The 20,968-nt window shown below is 46.4% G+C and overlaps 8 protein-coding genes across 8 annotated transcripts; 4 read left to right on the forward strand and 4 right to left on the reverse strand.

The window, feature by feature from the left end:
* Positions 1-954: 954 nt before the first annotated feature.
* On the reverse strand, positions 955-2,990 carry V1516DRAFT_680207 (P-loop containing nucleoside triphosphate hydrolase protein). The gene has a single exon (XM_066923045.1). It carries the CDS (start codon positions 2,894-2,896, stop codon positions 1,127-1,129), a length of 1,770 nt encoding a protein of 589 aa, XP_066775782.1. The 5' UTR covers positions 2,897-2,990; the 3' UTR covers positions 955-1,126.
* Positions 2,991-3,914, reverse strand: V1516DRAFT_680208 (uncharacterized protein). Its single transcript, XM_066923046.1, has 3 exons — positions 3,622-3,914; positions 3,465-3,548; positions 2,991-3,391 (listed from the first exon to the last, which is right to left on the reverse strand). Exons 1-3 carry the CDS (start codon positions 3,760-3,762, stop codon positions 3,314-3,316), a joined length of 303 nt encoding a protein of 100 aa, XP_066775783.1. The 5' UTR covers positions 3,763-3,914; the 3' UTR covers positions 2,991-3,313.
* A 74-nt stretch (positions 3,915-3,988) lies between these two features.
* Positions 3,989-5,359, forward strand: V1516DRAFT_680210 (uncharacterized protein). Its single transcript, XM_066923047.1, has 3 exons — positions 3,989-4,278; positions 4,331-4,999; positions 5,052-5,359. The coding sequence occupies exons 1-3, from the start codon at positions 4,192-4,194 to the stop codon at positions 5,259-5,261; spliced, it is 966 nt and encodes a 321-aa protein (XP_066775784.1). The 5' UTR covers positions 3,989-4,191; the 3' UTR covers positions 5,262-5,359.
* On the forward strand, positions 5,360-6,181 carry V1516DRAFT_680212 (ribonuclease P/MRP protein subunit). Its single transcript, XM_066923048.1, has 4 exons — positions 5,360-5,645; positions 5,772-5,946; positions 6,015-6,074; positions 6,133-6,181. The coding sequence occupies exons 1-3, from the start codon at positions 5,378-5,380 to the stop codon at positions 6,040-6,042; spliced, it is 471 nt and encodes a 156-aa protein (XP_066775785.1). The 5' UTR covers positions 5,360-5,377; the 3' UTR covers positions 6,043-6,074; positions 6,133-6,181.
* Positions 5,623-6,784, forward strand: V1516DRAFT_680215 (uncharacterized protein). The gene is made up of 4 exons (XM_066923049.1): positions 5,623-6,074; positions 6,133-6,181; positions 6,247-6,377; positions 6,430-6,784. The coding sequence occupies exons 1-4, from the start codon at positions 6,059-6,061 to the stop codon at positions 6,573-6,575; spliced, it is 342 nt and encodes a 113-aa protein (XP_066775786.1). The 5' UTR covers positions 5,623-6,058; the 3' UTR covers positions 6,576-6,784.
* A 1,700-nt stretch (positions 6,785-8,484) lies between these two features.
* Positions 8,485-12,658, forward strand: V1516DRAFT_687290 (uncharacterized protein; the record flags this gene model as incomplete). The annotated part of the gene is made up of 2 exons (XM_066923717.1): positions 8,485-9,163; positions 9,213-12,658. 2 exons carry the CDS (start codon positions 8,485-8,487, stop codon positions 12,656-12,658), a joined length of 4,125 nt encoding a protein of 1,374 aa, XP_066775787.1.
* A 604-nt stretch (positions 12,659-13,262) lies between these two features.
* On the reverse strand, positions 13,263-17,379 carry V1516DRAFT_529114 (fungal-specific transcription factor domain-containing protein). The gene is made up of 3 exons (XM_066919163.1): positions 17,109-17,379; positions 16,916-17,015; positions 13,263-16,843 (listed from the first exon to the last, which is right to left on the reverse strand). The coding sequence occupies exons 1-3, from the start codon at positions 17,129-17,131 to the stop codon at positions 13,562-13,564; spliced, it is 3,405 nt and encodes a 1,134-aa protein (XP_066775788.1). The 5' UTR covers positions 17,132-17,379; the 3' UTR covers positions 13,263-13,561.
* Positions 17,380-17,745: 366 nt separating this feature from the next.
* On the reverse strand, positions 17,746-19,794 carry V1516DRAFT_680222 (uncharacterized protein). Its single transcript, XM_066923050.1, has one exon. The coding sequence runs from the start codon at positions 19,704-19,706 to the stop codon at positions 18,060-18,062; it is 1,647 nt and encodes a 548-aa protein (XP_066775789.1). The 5' UTR covers positions 19,707-19,794; the 3' UTR covers positions 17,746-18,059.
* Positions 19,795-20,968: the final 1,174 nt, after the last annotated feature.

The following is a 20,968-nucleotide window of genomic DNA, read 5'->3' on the forward strand; positions in this document are numbered from 1 at the left end:
GAGTTAAATAAATTGGTGCTTATAATCAATAGTAAATAAATATTATGTACAATAATTGAACGCTAAGAACGCTTAGCTCTTAGTGTGTAGCCAATATTCTACGATCCTTTGAGACTTTTCCAGTTCTTATTTTCCTGAAATACCTAGTGCATAGCATGGCTTGAAATTGAGATAGTTCACATAATTGAGTTGAATCAAAAACTGACCTCTACCACAAATATCATTTCTATTTGCTGAAACTATTGCCCAAGGTGTAAGAATGATATATTGTGAGCTGGTGATCTGGATTGTTAAGTTTGAAAATATTTGATATAATTCGTCGATGTGTTTTGCATATTTGCTTAGTGGATCCTGGAACCTGTATTCACTTCTCATAAAGTAGAACTGAAGTGATCAGTTTGAGTTGGCTTTGTTCGATCATACTATTCTACAATATTTATTGATGTATATTATTAAGAGTAAAATTGCTTCCTTTGCTCAATTGGAATATCCGCAATTACTAAAAATTGCCGTAGCATGCCAGCATCTATTAGTAAAATTCATTTCTCGATAATGTAGAAAGATAATATATCTTTAAACGAGGAAAAAGATTTAGATTTTTGCTTCACATTTTTCAAGTTGATTTTAGCATTTCGAGCCGGATTGTCTGCAGAGCCGATTGCCTGCTGCTGTTGTCTCGTCTTCAATTCTGTTAATCTTCGCATATATCAGGCTCAAAATGCAATTTAATACTTAGCTTTCTTTGCATTTCATTTTTTAATTATTCCCTTGTAATCCAATGGAAGGCTATTAGCAAACTGTTATTTATAACCTCTTCGAAAATGCTAATTGAAGGAGCTCCCTCGCTACCAGAAATTAATCTTGAACGACTTGAATCGAATGCGGCGGAGAGAAAATCGTACTCTGTTGCCCAAAGTCAAGCATGGCTGGCTGTGCAAGTTGCAATTACTATTGTTCTATTGTTCATAAATATTTCTATAATATCTGGTAATATTTTACAAATAAATCTGGGGTAACTTTTCTTAAATTGCACACACCAATTAACTGTAATCCAATTCCATCCCGACCTAATAACATTAACCCAAGATCTTCTCCGCGTAGCCAGCCCAGCCAGTCCCTGTTCCAATCAAAACCCATGGATAACTTCCTTAACAACGCCTAAACCCCTAGTTCTTCCTTCCCTGAATAATATTTTTTGACCCGGCTTGATATATTCTGGCCGCAATATGAACCTGAATTTTACGAGAGCACGGTCTCCAGTTCGGATATAGGGCCGATCCAGTTCAACAATGGCACAAGTTTGGGCGACAGCGCCTACATGCAGCATAGCTTGATAGCGAATTTTAATTGTCGTAGCATGCTGCAAGATCAAAACTTCTGCAACGAATTCGCGTACTGACTTTGGTGGCGACGACAACGACAGAGACGTTGCTAACGATGATGATCCAGAGTCCACGGTAGAGCCGTCGTGCTTAGCTAGTACGACCATGCCTTTTCGGACATCCTTGCGACGGAGTTTTTTCATCGCAAAACTAACCGATTGTCCTGCGCGAGCAATGGTGACAGGCTGCCTTTTACGTTCGATAGACCGGATTGACGAAATAGTGAATTGGCCCAGCGAATCTGGGCCAATATAGACGCTGTCGCCAGGCTGAACAGTTCCGCTAGTGACGACACCTGAAACGACAGTACCGACAAATGGTACAGAAAACGTATCGTTGATTTCAAACTCAAAAGGGGCCGAGTCATCGAATTGGCCGTAAAAGGGCAGTAAATTAAGAAACGAGCGGACGTAGTCGAGACCTTGCCCAGAGACACTAGATATTTGGAAAATCGGACAGATCCGCTGCGAGACAAAGTTCGGGGATGCGTCAGCCACGTCTTGCAAAGAGGATATGAAAATTGGCATTTTACGGCAGCCGGCAGATCTTAAGATTTTGCCGAGCTGTGCCAAAGTAGCCTGGAGTACATTCGGCGGACACATATCGACTTTAGTAACGCAAACAAATACAGGAACGTTCAGAGCTAGTGCGACACCCAGATGTTCTCTGGCCATACCGACCATACCTGCATTTGCACCGACCATGAGCATGACATAATCTGGGGATCCACCCATGAGGCCGAACACAGTAGTTTTGAGGTATTTCTCGTGACCGGCGAGATCGATGAATGTGATCACTTTTTTGCTCCAGCCAACAATATCTCGCCAAGAGGATTTTCGCGAGCCATCGTTAGCGCCAACTACTTTGCCAGTATCATCGAAACCCATGATTTCCATGCCAACGCTGGACGTGCGTCCAGTCTCTAGTTCATGCTTGAATCTGAACAGATTCACTCGAGCTTTTCCCCGGCCATCATCCAGTCCGCCTTTCGTCAGAACTCCTAGTAGTGTTGACTTCCCTGCGTCTACATTTCCGACAACAGCGACACGGATCTCAAGCATGTCCGAAACAGCAACGATTTTCTCGCGGATCAGTACAGTGCCTCTCACTGTGGTGTTGTCCGATTCGACGGCTGGATACAACTCGGTCACAGTACATGTTAATTTGGAACAGATCTGTTTAATGTTTTCGACTGCAGAGTTAAATTCACCTCTAGTCAGTGCCACTTCCACCGAAGAATCGTCTGGATCTTTCCATAAAGGTAATATACATTCTCCATGCCCATCTAATAATAATCGCTTGATCAGTTCAGTGAGTTGTTGGCCATGCTGAGAATCCAACAGACATTCTCGGAACGACGCACTCGATGCGATGATCTTGGATTCGCTTTTGTCCTGGATGGTTAATGATGCTAGAACGTCGAGCTCTGTCTGTATTGATGGGTGTACTTTATCCATCGGCGGCCGACGTGACTGGTTGTGAACATATTCGGAGAATTCGCGTAGCGAAGTCATTTTAGTATCGTCATCAACTCCTTTCTCTGATTTCCTATTCTATATACCTTTGATACATGTAGTGATTTGTTGAACATTGAATTCTGAATAATAATACCGACACCAGTAGCTATATGATCAGCTGACTAGATATGACTACGTTACAACAAATACATAAATTGACTAATAAACTGAAAACCTAACGATTTTCCTCAATGTATGAGATGACTCACGCTCCTGATATGAATCAGAACTGAATTCTATGAGAATTTTAAAGCGGATGTAAGTTCAATGTTATACATTATTGCTAATATACATTTGTCGTCCACTATTTTGTTCCTGATTCGGATGCTTCTGCTAACTTGTAGACTTTTCAATGATTCCTGATTCTAAAATTTAAAAATATGACGTGCAATGATAAGATAATAAGGCATTATATCATGAGCGCGAAGGAGGACTGATTAAAACAACACTGTCACCTCGGACGAACAGCATGTCACTGCTTTTATTGGTGGTCTGTTGTGTTAGTAGAAAGCGCAAAAATTTAGATGCTACCTTATAACAGTAATTAGATTTAGACAAAACTTACAGTCAATAACTCGGTCTCTGGATCAAGTACATATATCGTTTCTTCAACGTCCGACAGCACCAAGTTACAATGCGAATCGTATCCCTGAGATATCAGTACATGATCTATCTGACATTCATGCAGTCGCCATTTAATAACGAACAAATATAATACTTACATGCAAAACGCCGCGAAGTTCGCGATCTCCTTTCAGCTTAACGAACACTCGTTCACTCAGGGACAATCGAACGAGATCCAGAGGTTCAACAACTGCAGATAGATCTGCAGAATTATTTGTTGAAGTTAATGTTTCGCTCATTGCCTTAAATTTATAAAGATTTATTAAAAGTCCACGTTTTCAGACAGGATTATATATTTCGATCCGATCTACTCGGCGAATTTACACAAATTTCTTTAGTATTAATGGAGTATTCCGGTTTCGATCAATTATTCTCAATATGTTTGTAGGTTAGGGTTAACGAAAATAGATGAATATTATAAAACTATTTGTAAATACTATTGATAACTTTTATCTACAATTTTATATTAGGTCATCCAAAAATCATGCAATCTTTGCGTCATTTTCTACTATTAGTATTCTTAGAACAGAAAGTAGACAAATGAGCCAGTTGAGAAGCGAATCTTGAGAAGTTCAAGTCCCAATGGGAGATGTCCAGTAGATAAGAGTACGTAACTAGTCAATTGATAAATATCTTTCAAGACAAATAGATAAAATAAATACGACAGAATGAATTTACTATGGCAATCAATTACGGAGGTATATCCACCTTCACCGACATTCACTGAAGAGAATCTCCCAGATTTGGACGGAAAGGTGAGAACAATGGTGGACTAGACCTCTTCAAAGCTGATCTCTAATGGAACAGATCTATTTGGTTACGGGAGGATCGTATGGAGTTGGACGAGAGCTTGCCAAAAGGCTGTATTGGAAGAATGCTGTAGTATATGTTGGAACTAGATCGGAGAATAGGTTTAATGCAGCTGCGCAGTATATCAAGGGAGATAGCGCGAGTACCGGGGAGCTGAGACTGCTGAAGATGGATTTGATGGATCTGCCTACAGTGGTGGCAGCCGCTACGAAACTAAAAGCCGAGATTTCACGATTGGATTCGGTCTGGTATAATGCCGGGATAATGGGTCATCCATCGCTTTCTACCACAGTTCAGGGATTCGAAGTCCATTGGGGCACTAACGTTGTCGGTCATTTTCTATTGAACAAACTGCTTACTACGCTCCTTCTAACATCCGCAGAAGGCGTACCCTGGGGCACTGTTCGGGCAATTTGGCTGTCATCAGACGCAAACATGTTTTCGCCGGGCCCAGACGGTATCAATTGGGAAGATGTCGGATTCCAAGACGGCAATGCAGCCAACCAAATGACTAAATACGGTCAAAGCAAGGCCGCCGCGATCCTTCTGGCTCATGAATTTGCAAGCAGAGTAGGTGACCAAGGAATTGCTAGCTTAGCATTAAACCCTGGCCATTTGATTACTGGAATGCAAGAAAACCGGCCGAAATGGCTTCAACGCGCAGGGGTAATTATTGTTCTATACTTAGTTTCGGCTGAATCGCTACTAACTGTACAAGGAACTATTTTCTTTTGACGCTAAATATGGATCATACACGGAACTTTTTGCAGCGTTCACGCCATTGGAGAAGAATCAAAACGGCGCATATATTGTTCCGTGGGGTAGATTTGGAATCCCGAGACCGAGCATAACTGAAGGTCTTGAACAACGAGGATCTGGTGCCAGATTGTGGGATTTGTTAGAGGAGTCAGTAAAGTTGTACGTGTAGCGCACTTCATAATGATGATTTGGTGGACCACTGTAGGGAGATATCACGTGGACATAGCACTTTTATCTCGCAATATATAATTTATTAGGTATATTAACAGGGCAACTGAGATCAAAATGGTTCGATTCAAATCACGATATATTTTGTTTACAATTCATTATCCATATGCAGATGACGTATTTGAGGACGAATTCGATGGTGCATCGGAGAGCACACAACAGAATTCTACACAGCCAAGTCAGGCAAAGCAGAACAGAAAAATGAGATTTTTACGGCCAGCGCCAGCAGGAGTCGATGCAAGCTCGGTTGGATCGACAGTAAAAGATGGAATTAATCGGAAATTTGGGGACTTGGGGTCTGGTTTAGTCCGGGCTAGTGTAAGCGGTAAGGATTATTTCAAACCTGCCTGATTTTTGTTTGGTAAGCTCCATTTGAGAGACAGATACCGGCATTAGGAGGGATATGAATTTGACTTTTACTGCTGGAATCAGTATTGATTAACAAATACAGTGAAATACTTTTCCGCAGCCACGTCTACAGGAATCATTCGAGTTACAAGAGATCAGTTCAGAATACTCTGGTACACACTCACCATGATCAACGAGATCAGTGGAGTGCCGGTCGTCATCAGTGTCCAGCACGTGTCGGGTACCATGCGAAAATGCGAGAAAGCAGTCATGAGTAAAGATAAGTCGGTCAATCGGGAATTATTTCGGCTGAATAGTGTTGAACAGGATTAATATATGGCAATGTAGAATACGATATACAACATTCAGAATAAAGCCCGTGTGCACGTGATGCCGCTGTACAAACGTATGACCCAAAATTTGATATCCAGACAAAATTGAGTTATTCTAATCCAATATTTCAGGTTTTCTACAACACTACTTCACAATGAACGGTCCAAGTAAACAATTCAGGTAAATTTCAGCAGAAGTTTGTTTTTTCTGTTCGATTTATGTCTGACGCAGAGGATCGTTTGCAGCTGGGTTGGAGCCCGAAAGTATCAGGACTCGTCCGCTCGGATGAGCCCATCCCTCATGCGAGCACGTCAGCAATATTCAGTCCGTAACGCAATCACTGGGATTGTTCTTGGAGCATTTGTTTTTGGAGTTTGTAAGTGTTTGATGGAAGCCAAGATGGCACGAGATAGAACTAAATTGGTCAGATACGTATTCGGTTCGAGCGGTCAAGATCGATGATTTCAGTGATGTTCCTGTTCCTCCGGTTACAGAGGAGGTTCTTGCAGAGCTCAAACGAGAGCAGGAACTCGCGAAGGCGGCCGCAGCAGCAGCAGCTGCAAAGCAAAAATGATTTTTTTTCTCGGTCGAATTCAATTCAGATCTCTCTTGAGGCTGGATAAGATAGTTCAAATTTTCCCTGATATTCTCGAATTGCTCTCCTGAACTCGACTGGAATGGGGCAAAAGGTGTTCCAGCAATGCCATGTACATAGTATATACAATATAACATTTACAGTATAATATAATATAAGTACGGGGGACTCTGGGAGAGTAACTTGAGAGTCTAAGTCCGCTAAGTAATCTAAACAGGGTAAAGTCCATCACCACCAGAGATAAATCCATAGGAGTAATAAGGGACGACTGTAATCTCCTCCAACAACGCTATAGACTAATCAATCAGATTCATACAGTGTCAACTGCTCAGGTCCAAGAAAGGGACTAGGTTGGAATGAACGGAGCATTAATGAACAGTCGCTCACTGTGTCGTGCTATGTAGGCCGGCTCCGAAGGGATAGTGATCATAGCCATGGCAAGCTCGAACAGCTCGAATAAGGGTTAACGGTGGCTCCTGGCTACTGCACGCTTAAAATTCCGGCACCGGCCAAAAGGGGAAAGATCGCTGATGTAATTAGCTGTACTGTACTCTACTGCACATATCAAAGCTAACGTATCTGCTCGGCAGCATCGCAAACAAATCAGGAGGGTCAGGAATGGACCAACAATGAGAAAAGGAAAAAGGGACGCGCTGGAGGAGCTCAAAGCGGACAGGGGTGAGATGAGCACGATGCAATACCGAACGGACGTGCCAGAGAGTGGCTTGCTCAGAGGATAGGATTCCGCACGATCTTCTATAGTTTGCATGACGAACTAGCAGCCGGCCGTAGCAGGCCCTGCAAATTCTCGACCTCCTCAAATTACCTCGATACTGATAACTTATCGTTTGATATAGCAGAATATCCTGATCTAGATATCTGTAAACACTCGAGTTCTCTGTACCAAATTAGCGGATGGCAATCTATCATGCCACGGCCCCCATGTTCTGGGCACAGAGTTCCGCCAGCTAAAAGGGGCTGTCGACAACGCCCCTGGGAGAATATCTCCATACCTGTCGTCTGCCACACAGATGCTTTCCCTTCAAGCAATAGCCAAAACTAGTGAGACAGCAGCCGCCACGCAAAACTTGGAAAGCTCCTCAGCAAAGATCTCAAAAATGCAGCAAAAGTGACAGTTTTCGTCTAGCGTGATCTGGAAGTGAGAAACGGCAGCCAATAACCGTGCAGACAGACAGTAATTTCGATGCCGGATTCTGTCTCTCAAGGGCCCAATGCAGCAGCCGTGCCAGCCCGCTGCTACCGCAAATGACGATTACACTGCCATCCAGCCGACGATGTCCAGAGATCGCGCAAGACAGATCGTCGCACTGCACGATTCTGTTTCAACCGTGTCCGCTCTCTGATGCTGAGGTTTGTGCTGCCACGAGCGAGACACGATTTATCTGCCACGCAGCTCGCGTCACATATCGCAGTAATCCTCCATCACCAAGATCAGTTTCTGATATATCAGAGTAACATCTCATATTCGCTACTATCGAGCTTTCTTTACATATTCCCAACTGGAGCGTGTCCGCTAGCCTCTCATTTGGTCGACTAACTAGTTCTCGTGGGCGCGCGCGCGTGCACTACATACTCACTGTGTTTTATTATACAGCGCTTGCTTCTCTTCCCCTTCGGGCAGCTGCTTCAGATCGTCGCTCTACCACGCGCGACGTCGCAGTACTATTTTCCTTCTCGCGATCTTTTCTTTCTTCCTGCCTCTCTTTTCTTCCCTATTCGCTTTCGTTTTCTTTCTTTCTCATTCTCACTCTGACTTTTTCTCACTTTCTCTCCTCCTTCCATTTGTCTGTCCGCTCATTTCTTTCCACCACCTCTTTACCGTTTTTTTCTCCGTCGCGGTCTGCTCACGCCAGTGCTCATTCCTAACATGATCGCTCTCCTACGGCGTCTCCGACACTCTTCGGCAGACGACAGCTCCAGCGTCGATTTCCACGAGAAATCCTCCATTCATTCGTCTGTCTCTTCTCATGCGCTTGAATCGTCCAAGAACCAGATCTCAAACTCGGCTTCTTATAATCTGTCGACCAGCACGCCTATCTCGCAGCGCATTCCTGCTCCTGCCCCGACCCCCTCACCTGCTCAGGATATGTCCTCCTCTTCCTCTCCTCGGTCTTTTCCTGCAGGCAATGGAACAACAATCTCTTCGATTGCCTCTTCGGCGGGTAGAACAACAATCTCTGAGACGTTCGCATCTCTGTCCGTTGAAGATGCTTGGAACCGTCGCACAGCGTCCCCCGAGTCACTTGCAGGATTCCTTTCCGTAGCTTCCGCTGAAATGAAAGCTCGTGGTGTTATTGAGCCTCTAATTTTGCTGCCTGGAAGACCTTCTTATTCGTTGCGTGATGTGAAATCTTTCATTAGACGGGTTTTCCCTCACGACGACTCGCAAGGCAATCCAGTTGCTATTCGAGATTCGGACCTCAGCCAGGAAGTCCGCATGGCCGACATTTTTGTCTTGGTCTCTGCTCTTAAATGGGCTTGGGCTCGTCTTCCAGGTGGAATTGTCACCTGGGATGCCTACGACCTTTTCAAGGCTGGTGAAGAAGGTTTGTTCGTTGGTTTTCTTTGTTGAACGTTTCTAATTTTTTCTTCCAGACAGTGAGATGGCTATCGACACTTTCTCCCGTCTCATCCCAATTGTCGCTGAATCTTCGGCTCGTGCTTCAATTATTACAGACTTCTTTGACTTACTCTCCGCCATTGCCGCTCATTGGAAGACGTCCGGCATGGGTGGTCGTAAACTGGCTCGATTAGCTGCTTGGTGGGCTTTTCCAATCCAAGATGATCTAGCAGAATTCATTGACTCTCCTGATCATGTGCCCAGCCAAGGGTCGTTTAACGAAGCCTATCGTCTTTGGAAAAAAGCTGCTGATGCATCATCGCATCTCTTTTTTGCATATTTGCGATCGCAATCTATCCAGCCTGGTACCACTTTTATGACTGCACTTCCCAAAGCACTGCAGCAGCTTTTGTCAGACACTACTTATCCTCCTACTACGCTTTCTGCTCTTTCTTCATTCAAAATCTCCGCTACAGTTCATTCTCGTTCTGTGAGTCCTCTTGCCTCACTTGCCCTTTTTCATGGTGTCACCGCCAGAAATCATTCCGCGTATGTCAAGGCCGAGGATCAGACAATTATGTCTTTCCTCAAGGACACATCTGCAGACTTTGCCGACAAATATCTCTCTCCAGAAAGTGCTCGCATGTTGAGCTACATCTCTTTGCTAACTCAAACTGCCGAGGATGCAGCAACCGTGGGCACCCGCTCACAGCCTTCTAGCCCTACTATTAGAAGGGAAAGATATGCGCCGCTTGACTCGCCTGCTTCTGTTACTTCTCGAAGATTAAGCTTATCGGCTGGTCTTAAGCTTGATTTAAATGAGTCAAATGACTGGTCTGATTTTGTAGAGTGTGGTTTTTCACGAAACCCAGAGTCCGATACTGACACTGCGAATCCAAGCTCGCGTTATGCTGATAATCGTTCGGATGAGCTCTCATCCTCAACTCGATATGTGACTGAAATTGATTCACCCGTCATACCTCAACAAGTGCCTGTTGTTGAGATTTCCACTTTGATGCTCGATGATTCGTTCTGGTGGGTCTGGCTTTGTTCTCGTGGCCCAGAAGAGACTACCAGTCGGTTAACTGTTTTTGCTCCAATTGTTATTGCAGAACTGGTTACGCCTTCTACACAGCTTATTGCTTCAGACTTATCTTATGAGAAATATGTGGTTTTTGAAGAGCGCCTTGACATTCTCAATGAGCCTGTCATTTCTGAGCGTGAACTAAAGCAGAGCGGAGGAAAGCAGATTCGTCGACTTGCTTCTCGTAGTTTTAATTTTAGATCTACGCGCCGTCAGAAAATGGCGGTTAACGGAGCTGCATCAGCTGTTGGATTGAAGGAGCGTCCATCGCTTCTGACTCTTTATAAGGAATATGAGTTGGGATCTGGAGCAGGGGGTCCAAACTCAATGATGACTGTCAGCGTTGTTTCTCGAAGTGGTGACGACCGAGTTCGTCGACTTCGCGAGGCTGTCGAAGCAGCTAAGGCGTCAAGTGAAGGCGAGAAGGTTTCTATTAATCAGAATGGATCGACAATTCCTCAGCAGCAGCAAGAGCCAATACAAGAGCGAGCTCCTGTGGAACTGACTCAGAAGGCTTTAATCGAGCAGAATATTGGTACACAAGAGTCTACCAAGACTTCAAACGCTGCTGGACAACGAGCAACCTTCGAGTTTACCGATGACATTGCAAATGCTTTGAACTGGGCAGATGGTGCACCAGTAGATGACATTCCTGAAGTTAAGGAATCGTTTGAGGTTGTAGACAGGCCATCCGAAATTCCCACATCTGAAACTGCCCAGCAATCTATTGTCAGAGATAATGATACTAAGGAAATTACTGATGCGGATGTAAGTCTGGCAGATAGCATCGCAATTCCGGCTTCGAAATCGTCAGGTAAGCTATTCGCTAAGGCTACGTCGCTTTTTAAGCAGCGGCCCGAAAAGCGCAATAAGTCCCGCCGAAACGTTCGACATAGTTTGTCTCAAGCAAGAAGTATCGAAGCGTTGAGTGCTAATGCTCCTTTGCTGATGGCAACAGCAAATAAGACCAAGGACAAAGATACTCGCAGGATTGAATATTCGAGTGACAAACCAGCTGCATCACCTGCACCTCAGTCAGCGGTATCTGTACCCACAAGCAAATCAGTTCCAGACTATAATGCTCTTAAGATCATCACTAGCAATCAGGGTGGTATAGAATCTAGTCGCAGTACCAGCAACATTGCTGATGGAAAAGTATTTGTTCCTGAACGTGCTGCTCCTCCTGTGCCGGCACTCGATGAATCTGCGTATCGGTCAACTTCAATGCTGCCAACTGAGCGTTCGTTCCCGTCACCTAATTTAAGCGACGATGGCAGTGAACGATTTAAGGGGCCGAATTCGGCTTCGTCTCGTCATTTCAACATTGTTAGAGAAGGAGGTATTGTATCTAATCCTTCCGACAATATGGCACCGTCAGAGCCAGTTTTGTTGACTACTCCTGCACCCACACCTCCACCTGTATCTGCTTCTGTATCTACTCCTGTATCTACTCCTGCTCCTGCTCCCGCTCCTGTTGCAATGACGCCGGAAGCAACTCAATCGGATGCGTCAGTTGCGTCGATTAACAAGAGTGAACCAGTTCCGAATTCTATAACTACAGAAATTCGAACGCCGCCACTCGAAGGAGTTTCCTCAGGAGTTCCGGGTTCTGGAGAGTATATGAGTAGTGGACCTATGTTTCACGCTCCGAAGAAGCGTTTGCCGCGTCCTCGTGACGGCCCTATACCTTCACTTGGGCCGGATGGGCGACCTATTAGCGCTCCACATAATAGAGGTCCAGTAGGTGCTAATGGTCCTCGTAGCGGACAGCGTCATTCACCACGTATGCATCAATCATCGCGGATGCCTATGGCTCGAATGCCACATGCCGCTCAAGGTCAGATGCCGGTAGGAAAGATGCCACTTCATGGGCCAGGTTCGAGAGGAATACAGGCGACAGCTCCTGTTCCCCCTGCGCAATCTCCGCAACGCAATCGGGGTCCTCCCTCACCGCCAACGTTGTATTACGACGCTCCTTCACCGAACTCTTCGCCCACAATCGAGCGACCTGCTCAAGTAGAGTCTGGAACTATCGCCCCACCTACTGCGCCGTCTACGCCAGCAGTCGAGAAGGCTGTTGGACTGGGAGTAGTCACAGATGAGCTCCCTGCAACACCTGTTACGCCTACGTCGTCCGAGAAGTCTGCTGTTCGAGCGGCTGTGTTAGCGTTCAATTCGAAGTCGAATTCACCCTCAAGTGAATCGGAGCGCGGCAGCACAATTTCGCCGGTACGACCACTGCCAGAATTTTCAAAGTCGATTGACTCGCGATCTCGATGGGCGGCGATCAGGAATAAAGCGGCCACTTCAAATGGAACTACTCCGGGCTCTGGATCTGCTCCACCGCTGCAACCACGAAATCGACCATCTCGTGCTTGGCCTCCACGGAAGGAGTAATTTCAGCAAATGCAACTCCCTGTAATAAAAGCGATTGCGGAAGAGTTTCCTGCTTTTAATTTTTTTTATTTAATTATTTATATTTCATCGTTAATTTGTTTGTACGTGATATGATATGAAGGTGTTTTTTTCATTCTACAGGGGACAGACAGAACATGACTGATAATATATGTAATGTTGCTAAGCGTGTTGTGGTTCTGGTTTGGATTGGTTGAAAGGAATAATAATGTAATATGAATTCGTTTGATTGCTTTATATAATATAGTTGATTTTATTAGTTGTGTAGCAGTAACTGCCCTTAGTGGAGAGGATGCACGGGTCGAAGCGGTCGGACAACAGGGAAGGTTTGAAACTTCGCGAAGTGTATTTCAATAATATCATGCGAATTTTCAGTGTTCTAGAGACCTGAGCTGCGGTATATTATAAATGTAGTTTAAACTTTTCAGAGCTAATAGAAACTATGCTCATTCTAATTTGGTCCAAAATGTTCGATTGAAACATTAGTATTTGGATGAATAGTTAGTTTTCTTACTGGATTGTCAGCTGGATATACTGAATGTAGTCAAATCACCTTCAAATCCGATTTGCTAACACCTACGCTAAATATGGATATCATATATAAATTCAAACGAAAGCAATTGAAACAGTACATAAGGTTACAATACAATAAATAAATTACAGAAAATCAAGTACGCCCAACCAAATTTCCGTTTGCCATAAAATCAAAGAACAATAACAATAATGAAACAAAAATATCCTCTCCCGTCCCCCTAAATCCAGATTATCCCCTTAACTTTACACCTTGAATAGAATAGACAAAAGGCCTAAAGACCTGCTCGATTTGTTTTGAATTGAACAAAATTTTAGTGGTTTGAATGTGTAGTGCTAAAATTCATTTTGAGTTTAAATGGAAATATCCATTTTATCTGCATGCAAAGTTTCCGAACATGCAGTCGAAGTGGTGCCGATCCAGTCAGAAACCAGGTCTCCGTTAGCTTGAGCGGGTCCTTGATGCTTTGACTCCTTCAAATCCATATGTAAAACTTCCGTAGGTGTCGTACACACATACTCTTCCATCAACACCGAAGGCTTGCTCGAGGGACTATCAATCGCATTGCTATTTGTATTTGATCCGGGAATCTCACTGAAGTCAACCGACGGCGGCGCAGAAGACATACTAGTCTCACTCTCAAGTGAACCGGCAGAAGAAGCGGAGGCAACAGAGCTCGCAACATGTACAGACAGTGAAGATGGATTTGAGGTAAATAGATCATCCCACCACATATTCCATTCCTTGCCTTCTCCTGTTGCGACAGCTGCACTACCGTTTGGACCTAACTCAGATGAATGCAATGGAGTCAACGTCGCTGACGATCCAGAATTTATGGACCCGTGGCGATGTCGATGTCGATGGCGGTGACGGCCAAAGATAGCAGAATCAGACATCTTTCGTGGTGGCATACCAGATTTTGCGATCTTGCTCATCATCGCTGATGCAGGGGACCGCGAAGAGCTAGAGCCAGATCCAGATCCAGATCCAGGCCCAGAACGAGACTTTCCAGAAGTTCCAGCTAACGCTCTGTTGATTTCGGCCGTTGTTGCATCAAATAGACTGTCTGTTAACGATCGCATCGCCATAGGAGATGGTGCTGACAAAGTGGATACGCTTCGGTTCCGTTTAGACGACATGCTAGCCGGCAAAGATATCACACTGCTTCGTCGATGACGGGAAGAAGTGCTTTCATAACTGCTCTGACTGCCACAGCTGCTAACACTATGAGTGGAAGCAGGTGCATGTGGAATCTTGCTTTGTAACATCTCCTTGCTTTGTCTACCAGCATGTGCTGAACCGCCATCCATTAAAGCAAATAAATTCTCTAATTCGTTTTCATTATGTCCTCCCTCTTCCTGGATCTGTGACGTCGAACTACGATATTGTAATTGCTGGTGCTGTGAAATAGCCCACTGAAGAACATCGGCTTCTGTTGGTCCAACTTCAGCTGGGGCCGCGGAACTAATAGATAAATTCAATCCTTCATCTAAAGAAGCGTGGCGAGCAGAAGAAAGAATATCAAATGCGTTAGGTGATTCGTGTGTGCTGGCTGGAAGATGCGGAATAGTCATTGATGGCATCTCAGAGTGCTGTTCGGCATCTCTAGTCTTCTTCTGCTGCTGCCTCATAAATGCAGCTGCAACAGCAGCAGCGGCGACGGCAGCAGAAACTTGATCAGAATCTTTTTCAGCAAGAGAAGAACCTCTGTCTTCGGACAGACCTCGGACACGTGCGGCCGCTGCAGCAGTAGCAGCCATTGTAGCATCCGTAAATCGCGGCATCGAAGAGGCACTAATTGAAGACGGAGAAGACGACACAGAAGAGCCAACAAGAGCATCCGACAAATTTTGAAAGACACGAAATTCAGAAGATGGAAGGCCAACACGGTTGTGCATTCCATCCAGGCAGCGCGTCATAACCGATCTTGCATCTTGAATAAGAATTCCACTCTTTGGATAATCCATACCTGTAAAAAGTACAATGAGACCACAAGAAAGCAGAGTCTTCGGCTCGTTTAAGCAGATTGTCCAGGGAGTGTCGTGAGAACGCAAATAAGCAGAAAGGGCGATGATTGCTTTAGCAGCATCGGTCATGGCAAGAACAGACGCAGCATTAAACGAAGTGGTTTCAATGGATGTGACAGAACAACGATGGATTAAAATCTTGGTGTAGTTGTAGACTACCTCCAAGAATGGTGCGCGCGACTGAATTGCAGCAGTGGACGATGCTTGGGAGCCAGACACACTGACCAAATCAAACTTGAGATGAGAGGGAAGTGCAGAATGCCATTGATCAAGCATTTCATCTAGGTCGAACACTGTCTTATATGATCGTTGATTTGACAAAATATCTCTTTCTGAGCTTTCGGCATCTCCATTGCTATTACTGCTGTACAGCTCAGCCAAGACATCGGCTATGACCCGTGCCAGCTTGGATAGAGCGATGGAAGCAGAGATCTTTGTATGATTCTCTGGTGGGGCGGTGAGTATAGTCCTCTCAGTAAGGAATTCGTCGTCGACATCGGAAGCATAACTGCATTCGATAATTTTGCTCTGCAAAATCTGCGGTAGACCCAAGAGCGCGCTGGAGAAAACGTCTAGAGTGTAGACCGACCAGAATAGCCGGAGACGCATTTCGCACTCTAATGGATTGAGTTTGAAAGAGCGATGGGAAAGATGCAGCCCAAGTCGAAGAGCCATACCAGATGCCTTCACTTTGAATTGCCACATATCAGAGTATTGACCAGCAACGCAAGTGTCTAGCTGAGCCAGCACTAGAGACTGAAGTGTGGTGAGCGAATTGCGATGCTCGATGGTTGCAAGCAGACGTCGCCAATGCCGTTCATAGGCTGAACGTGATTCAGGATGTGAAGATGATAGGACGCGTGACGAGAGAGTGAAAACAAGATAGAGCTCAACGAGGAATTCTTCCTTACCCAGCAGAGTAGAAGTGCTGTACGCCCGCTCATAATCAGCCCTGAAGGACGGCTGATGCAAAACAGGAAAGAGCGGATGCCAATAAAGAAAAAAGAAAGTAACTAATTGGTCGGCAAGAGACCGAGGCGGTAGAGAAGGAAGGGCTGTGGAGTAGGACTCATCAAAATGATACCGCGGCAATGAGGACGTGAGGTCTACGGACGAAAAGAGATTTCGAGCAAGAGAGGCGAGCGATGAAGATCTGCCGGCGAGCTTGTCGACCAAGATGTCACCAAAGCCATGGCCGGATGAATTGCCTTCGAAAGTGCCGTCCATGTTTAGAGATTGAAGGTCTCGAATAAAAAAGAAAAGTTTCGGATCGTGCGGATCGGAGCAGCACATGGAGTCGTCAGACAGTGGGGAAGAGGCCAGGGCAGCTGCGGCCGCGGCCGCAGAGGTGGGCTCGCTTCTTGATTTTGAAGCGATGGAATGGCGTTTCAAGGTAGCCGATGTGACGGACGGGGAGACCGATTCAATTCTGGACTGAAGTTCTAGCTTATCGTCGAGAGCTTCGACTTGCTCTTTGAGCTGGCGGTTTTCGGTTTCGAGCTGACGTATGTGGTCTTCGAGGGACTCAGTATAGCCGCGAGGAAAAGCTCTCCGTGAGAGCTTATCGGACGTCCGACATTCGAAGCCGACGTTTGAGCATTGTGTGCACTAGAAGCGTTAGGAGAGGAGGCCAGGAAGAAGAGAGAGTGGCAGTGAAAGGAACCATAGCGAGACACATACAGAGGGTCGCTTTCCGTCGCAGCGGATTTTTTTGCTGCGACACCGATCGCAGGCCTGCGCGATTCTACCGATTTGCGAGCCCGGCGGCTTTATCATTTTCCTAGAATCCAGTCAGACTGAGCAGTTCGCGATCGCAAAAGAGACGACATAGTTGCAGGAGTGCGATGCGATCGCCTGCTTGTTTCACACATACCATGCTTGCGAGCCGTCCGGCATAGTGGAGTTGTTGGGCGAAGGATCTGTGGGGAGGGAGCTGTGGGACAGATATGAAATTACGGAGAGCTAAGACCAGAACGACACTTTACGGCACACAAATCGAAAGAACAAAAGCGTGGTTTTGGCAAGCAGAAAATGCGAAAATATTATAAGAGCGAAGAAGAAATTCGAGAAAGAGCCTGGGAATCGAGTGGTTTTATGGGGAGGGAAAAAGGTTGAGAGACATGCGCTGTGCGAGCGCCCCGTTGGAGTGTCAAGACAAAGGAAACGAGCAAACGAGGAGGACCAACGGAACGCGCGGGATAGTCATAGTCCGGGGAAGAGCCACGGTGTTGGTGCGATTGTGCTTCATTTCGCCCACGTCCTGCGCAAATGAGTTGCGCACGAGACTTCCCCGCAGCAACGCGGCGCCCAGAAGTCTGGGGTACCGTACCAGGGGCAGAAGCACGGCCACATAGAGTGGCGGTATGTGGCTGGGTCGGCGAGGGCCCGCCAATTTTCGGATCTAGTGCGGGTGGCGCAGGCGCATCTCCGCTGGTCCGGACAGCGGAGGAAGCCACAGAAGGATTGGAGATGTGGCTGGACACGACGACCGACCGAGCAGTGCGGGCTTGGTTTTGGCACATTTGGTTGCGGGGCCCCGGATTTTCCAGGCGTCAGTGGAGATTATGTGCTTTACAGTCGCGGTTTATCCCGATGGTGGCCCCGATCCTGGCCGAGTGCGGACAGGCAGCGCCAGGCCGGGCTGGAATCAGCGAACGGAATCCGGGGGAATATGTGAAAAAGCAAGAATTCGGCCTACAGCACTGGATAGTACGGAATTGGCGCGGCAACGACTATCCAATTGGCGTGACGAGAATACAAGTTGGTTACAAGTGGACGACTAGTGAGAATACAGTAAATGAAAAAATGGAATCGTAAATTAAAATCATGCCGTCTGCTGCTCGGCGAGAAAAGCTTGCACTGCAGGCGAGTCCAGAAGCTCAGCCTGCCGGCTCTGGATGTGTTGTTCCAGTAGACTGAAAGCGCGCTCTTCGCGCTGTCGCAGGATCTCAATCGCATTGTCAATAGCAGACACGTCGGACTTTGGGGTTTGGATATTCAGCGGTTGAGTCTCCGCACTGTCATCATCCTCCGCAAGATCAACGAGCTTACTTTTGTCTTCCTCCTCCTCCTCGCGGTCAGCTATCTGCAGTTGCTCGAGTTCACCCGCTGCAAGCAGCTCCAGCCACTGCGAAACTGCTTCTTGGAGCAGCACGAGTCTTCGCAGTTCGTAGATTTCTTGCATACCTTGCCGTTGCTGTAAAAAAGTCCTCAAAGATTGCACCACCTGATTGCCTGAAGCCACTCCGTTGCCAGCTCCGGGCTGGACTACCACCTTGGTATCTTCTCCTATCTTTGCCTCGAGCTCGACCACGCCGTCGTGCTGCACAGTCTGCCGCACCGAAAATCCATCTTCTGCTCCTGCGCAGAGGAGCCACAGATAGTCGCATTCCCAGTCGAGTTCATCCGTCGAATCCGGGCCCAGCCGAATATCCACGAGCGCCGGTCTGCCATAGAGCAACTGTACAGTTTCGTCGCCCAACGTGATCCGCATGCGGACATGTTCTTTGCCGTCGTAGTCATCGACAGGAAGAATGAACCCGTAAGTGAATAGAATTTCGCTGGTTCCCTTCTCGGGGCCATAGCTGATTGTGATTTCATTACTTTCTACATCTTTTCTCTGTCCCTCGTCTTCGGTCTGCGGTTGCTGCTCAACAGACACCAACTGAACAGACTCTTGTGTAACTTCAAACCGAGCACTGAACTTGCGCGAATGGTTTGCGAAATCAATCACTGGCACTACCGCAAGTTCCATTTCCGCGCCGGCCGGTAGTTCCATCACTCGGGACGTGAACAGGTATTCCGCACGGAGATAGTCTTCGAGCTGGATTTCTCGATCCGAGATTATTTGCCAGTCGTCCACAAATTTTGAATATTCTGCACTTAGTCGACGCTGCTTGGCAGCGAGCGGGATGTACAGCGAAGTTCCTGCACATTTTGCTACTTGCTCTGGCGACCAAAAAATCGGCGGCTTCATAGCGAACGACCGAGGATCGGGCAATAAGCTCAAATAAGGACCGTAATACGTGGCAGCATCATCGCCTGAATAAAGAGCCCATAGAAAAAATCTAATGATGACTTCGCGGCTTGATAAAACTGATTGGCCGTGATCTTCATCTGCGGCCAGGCTACCGGTATCTCCTGGCCATAAGAGCTTTGCTAATTTCCCGTACGTCAAGGCGAGAGTTTTCACGGTCGACGCGGAAAGAATGAGCGACTTTGGCACATCAATGACGACCTTTGGTATCGAATGGGACGGTGCTGAAAACAGGCCCAGCCCGGCATCCACATCAGTATCGGTTGCTGGGGCGATCAGAATCCCGTCCGAGATGGTGATTCCGTGTAGACTGGCCCACAAAGTGAGCAGCGCAGAATCTGTATTTACACCTTTTTTTTCGTAGCCTGCATCAGACGAAGCAGCTGGAGGAGGGCCTGTCACAGAGACCTCAGAAGCAGGATCCTGATCAGACATGGTTGATCTATGCGAAGACTAGTTGTATTCGCAGCGTCGACAGCTGTTCGCTGGAGAGCGCCGTCCGACGGAACCGCGGTAAGGTTTGCCGTCCAGAGGTGTGTCTCGAATCTTCTCGATCTGCGTATAAGCCCCGCACAGGCTCATCGGAAACACACCTGCCCCTTCCGGCGGAGCAAATCTGCTCATATTCAAACATCTCCAGAACTGCGCGCTTACGTAATCGCCAAATCCGGTTGTTGGACATGAATATGGGTAGAATTTGGGCATGTGAGGCTATTTTTTCTACGATTTACAATAGTCGTGTGCGTCTTTCATATGAATGCCCTAACATGAGCAGTTCTGCCGGCGGATCTCACGATTATTGCGAACCAAGAAAACCAAGAATACCGATCAAACTGTGGTCTGATCTCCGAAGCTGTTACAGAATGCGGGGTAAATGTATGGTGCCACATGTATTTGTGTTGCTATGCTACATACAGCTTAGCATTACACTGAAGCCCTTGTTCCAGTACGGTATATAACACATTATGGCTCTTGAACCCGTTGTATGTGCTTGTTTCGGTCCTATTCAGTGTCGCAGCACGACAGCATCGCAGATGCTGTATTGTGACTTTGGCAATGGAATGATAGCAGGTGTATGGATACAAACAAGAATAGCAAAGATCCATCGATGTGAATCTGACTATCGCTGCAAATGTAAATATAAATCGTATCATTCGCTTGCCCACCGAATTCAGCCTAATCCCCAAAGGACATTCAAAGGCCAGCTGGCGGCAGCTCCAGACCACAATATCCGAGATGGTACCAAAATGTCAGCCACATCTACGTACCCTTTGCGCCACACACCTCCAAACCTTGTTCGATTTCGAGGTCAATCTTCTTCGGTCTCGAGTGATTGGTTATTTACTCTGGTTTTCAGTGATAGAACCTGGTCGTCTCTGGTATTGCAAGATGCATGCTAGACACTGGACTTTATGCGTCGAATGAGGATTTCTGATCAGCAGATACTTCATGCTAGGCACGAAAGAGTGACGAGCAGAGGACGACCGCACAGAGTGAGAAACGGACCAATAGCTTTGCTAAAGTACGAAGAATGAGCTGAGCTGCATAAGAGCATAGTTCGACACCCAAGCCGGTGCTGGAGGAACGTATTCATTCCCAGTCAATTTCGCTAACTAGTCATCATATGCAGACTTGCCTTGTGGGTCAGCACGACGTTCTACACCACGTCGAACAGACTTCAGAAAGACGAAATTGCT

The sequence above is a fragment of the Lipomyces oligophaga genome (assembly GCF_038497815.1).
Source record: "Lipomyces oligophaga strain CBS 7107 unplaced genomic scaffold V1516scaffold_7, whole genome shotgun sequence".
Classification (NCBI taxonomy): Eukaryota; Fungi; Ascomycota; class Lipomycetes; order Lipomycetales; family Lipomycetaceae; genus Lipomyces; species [Lipomyces] oligophaga.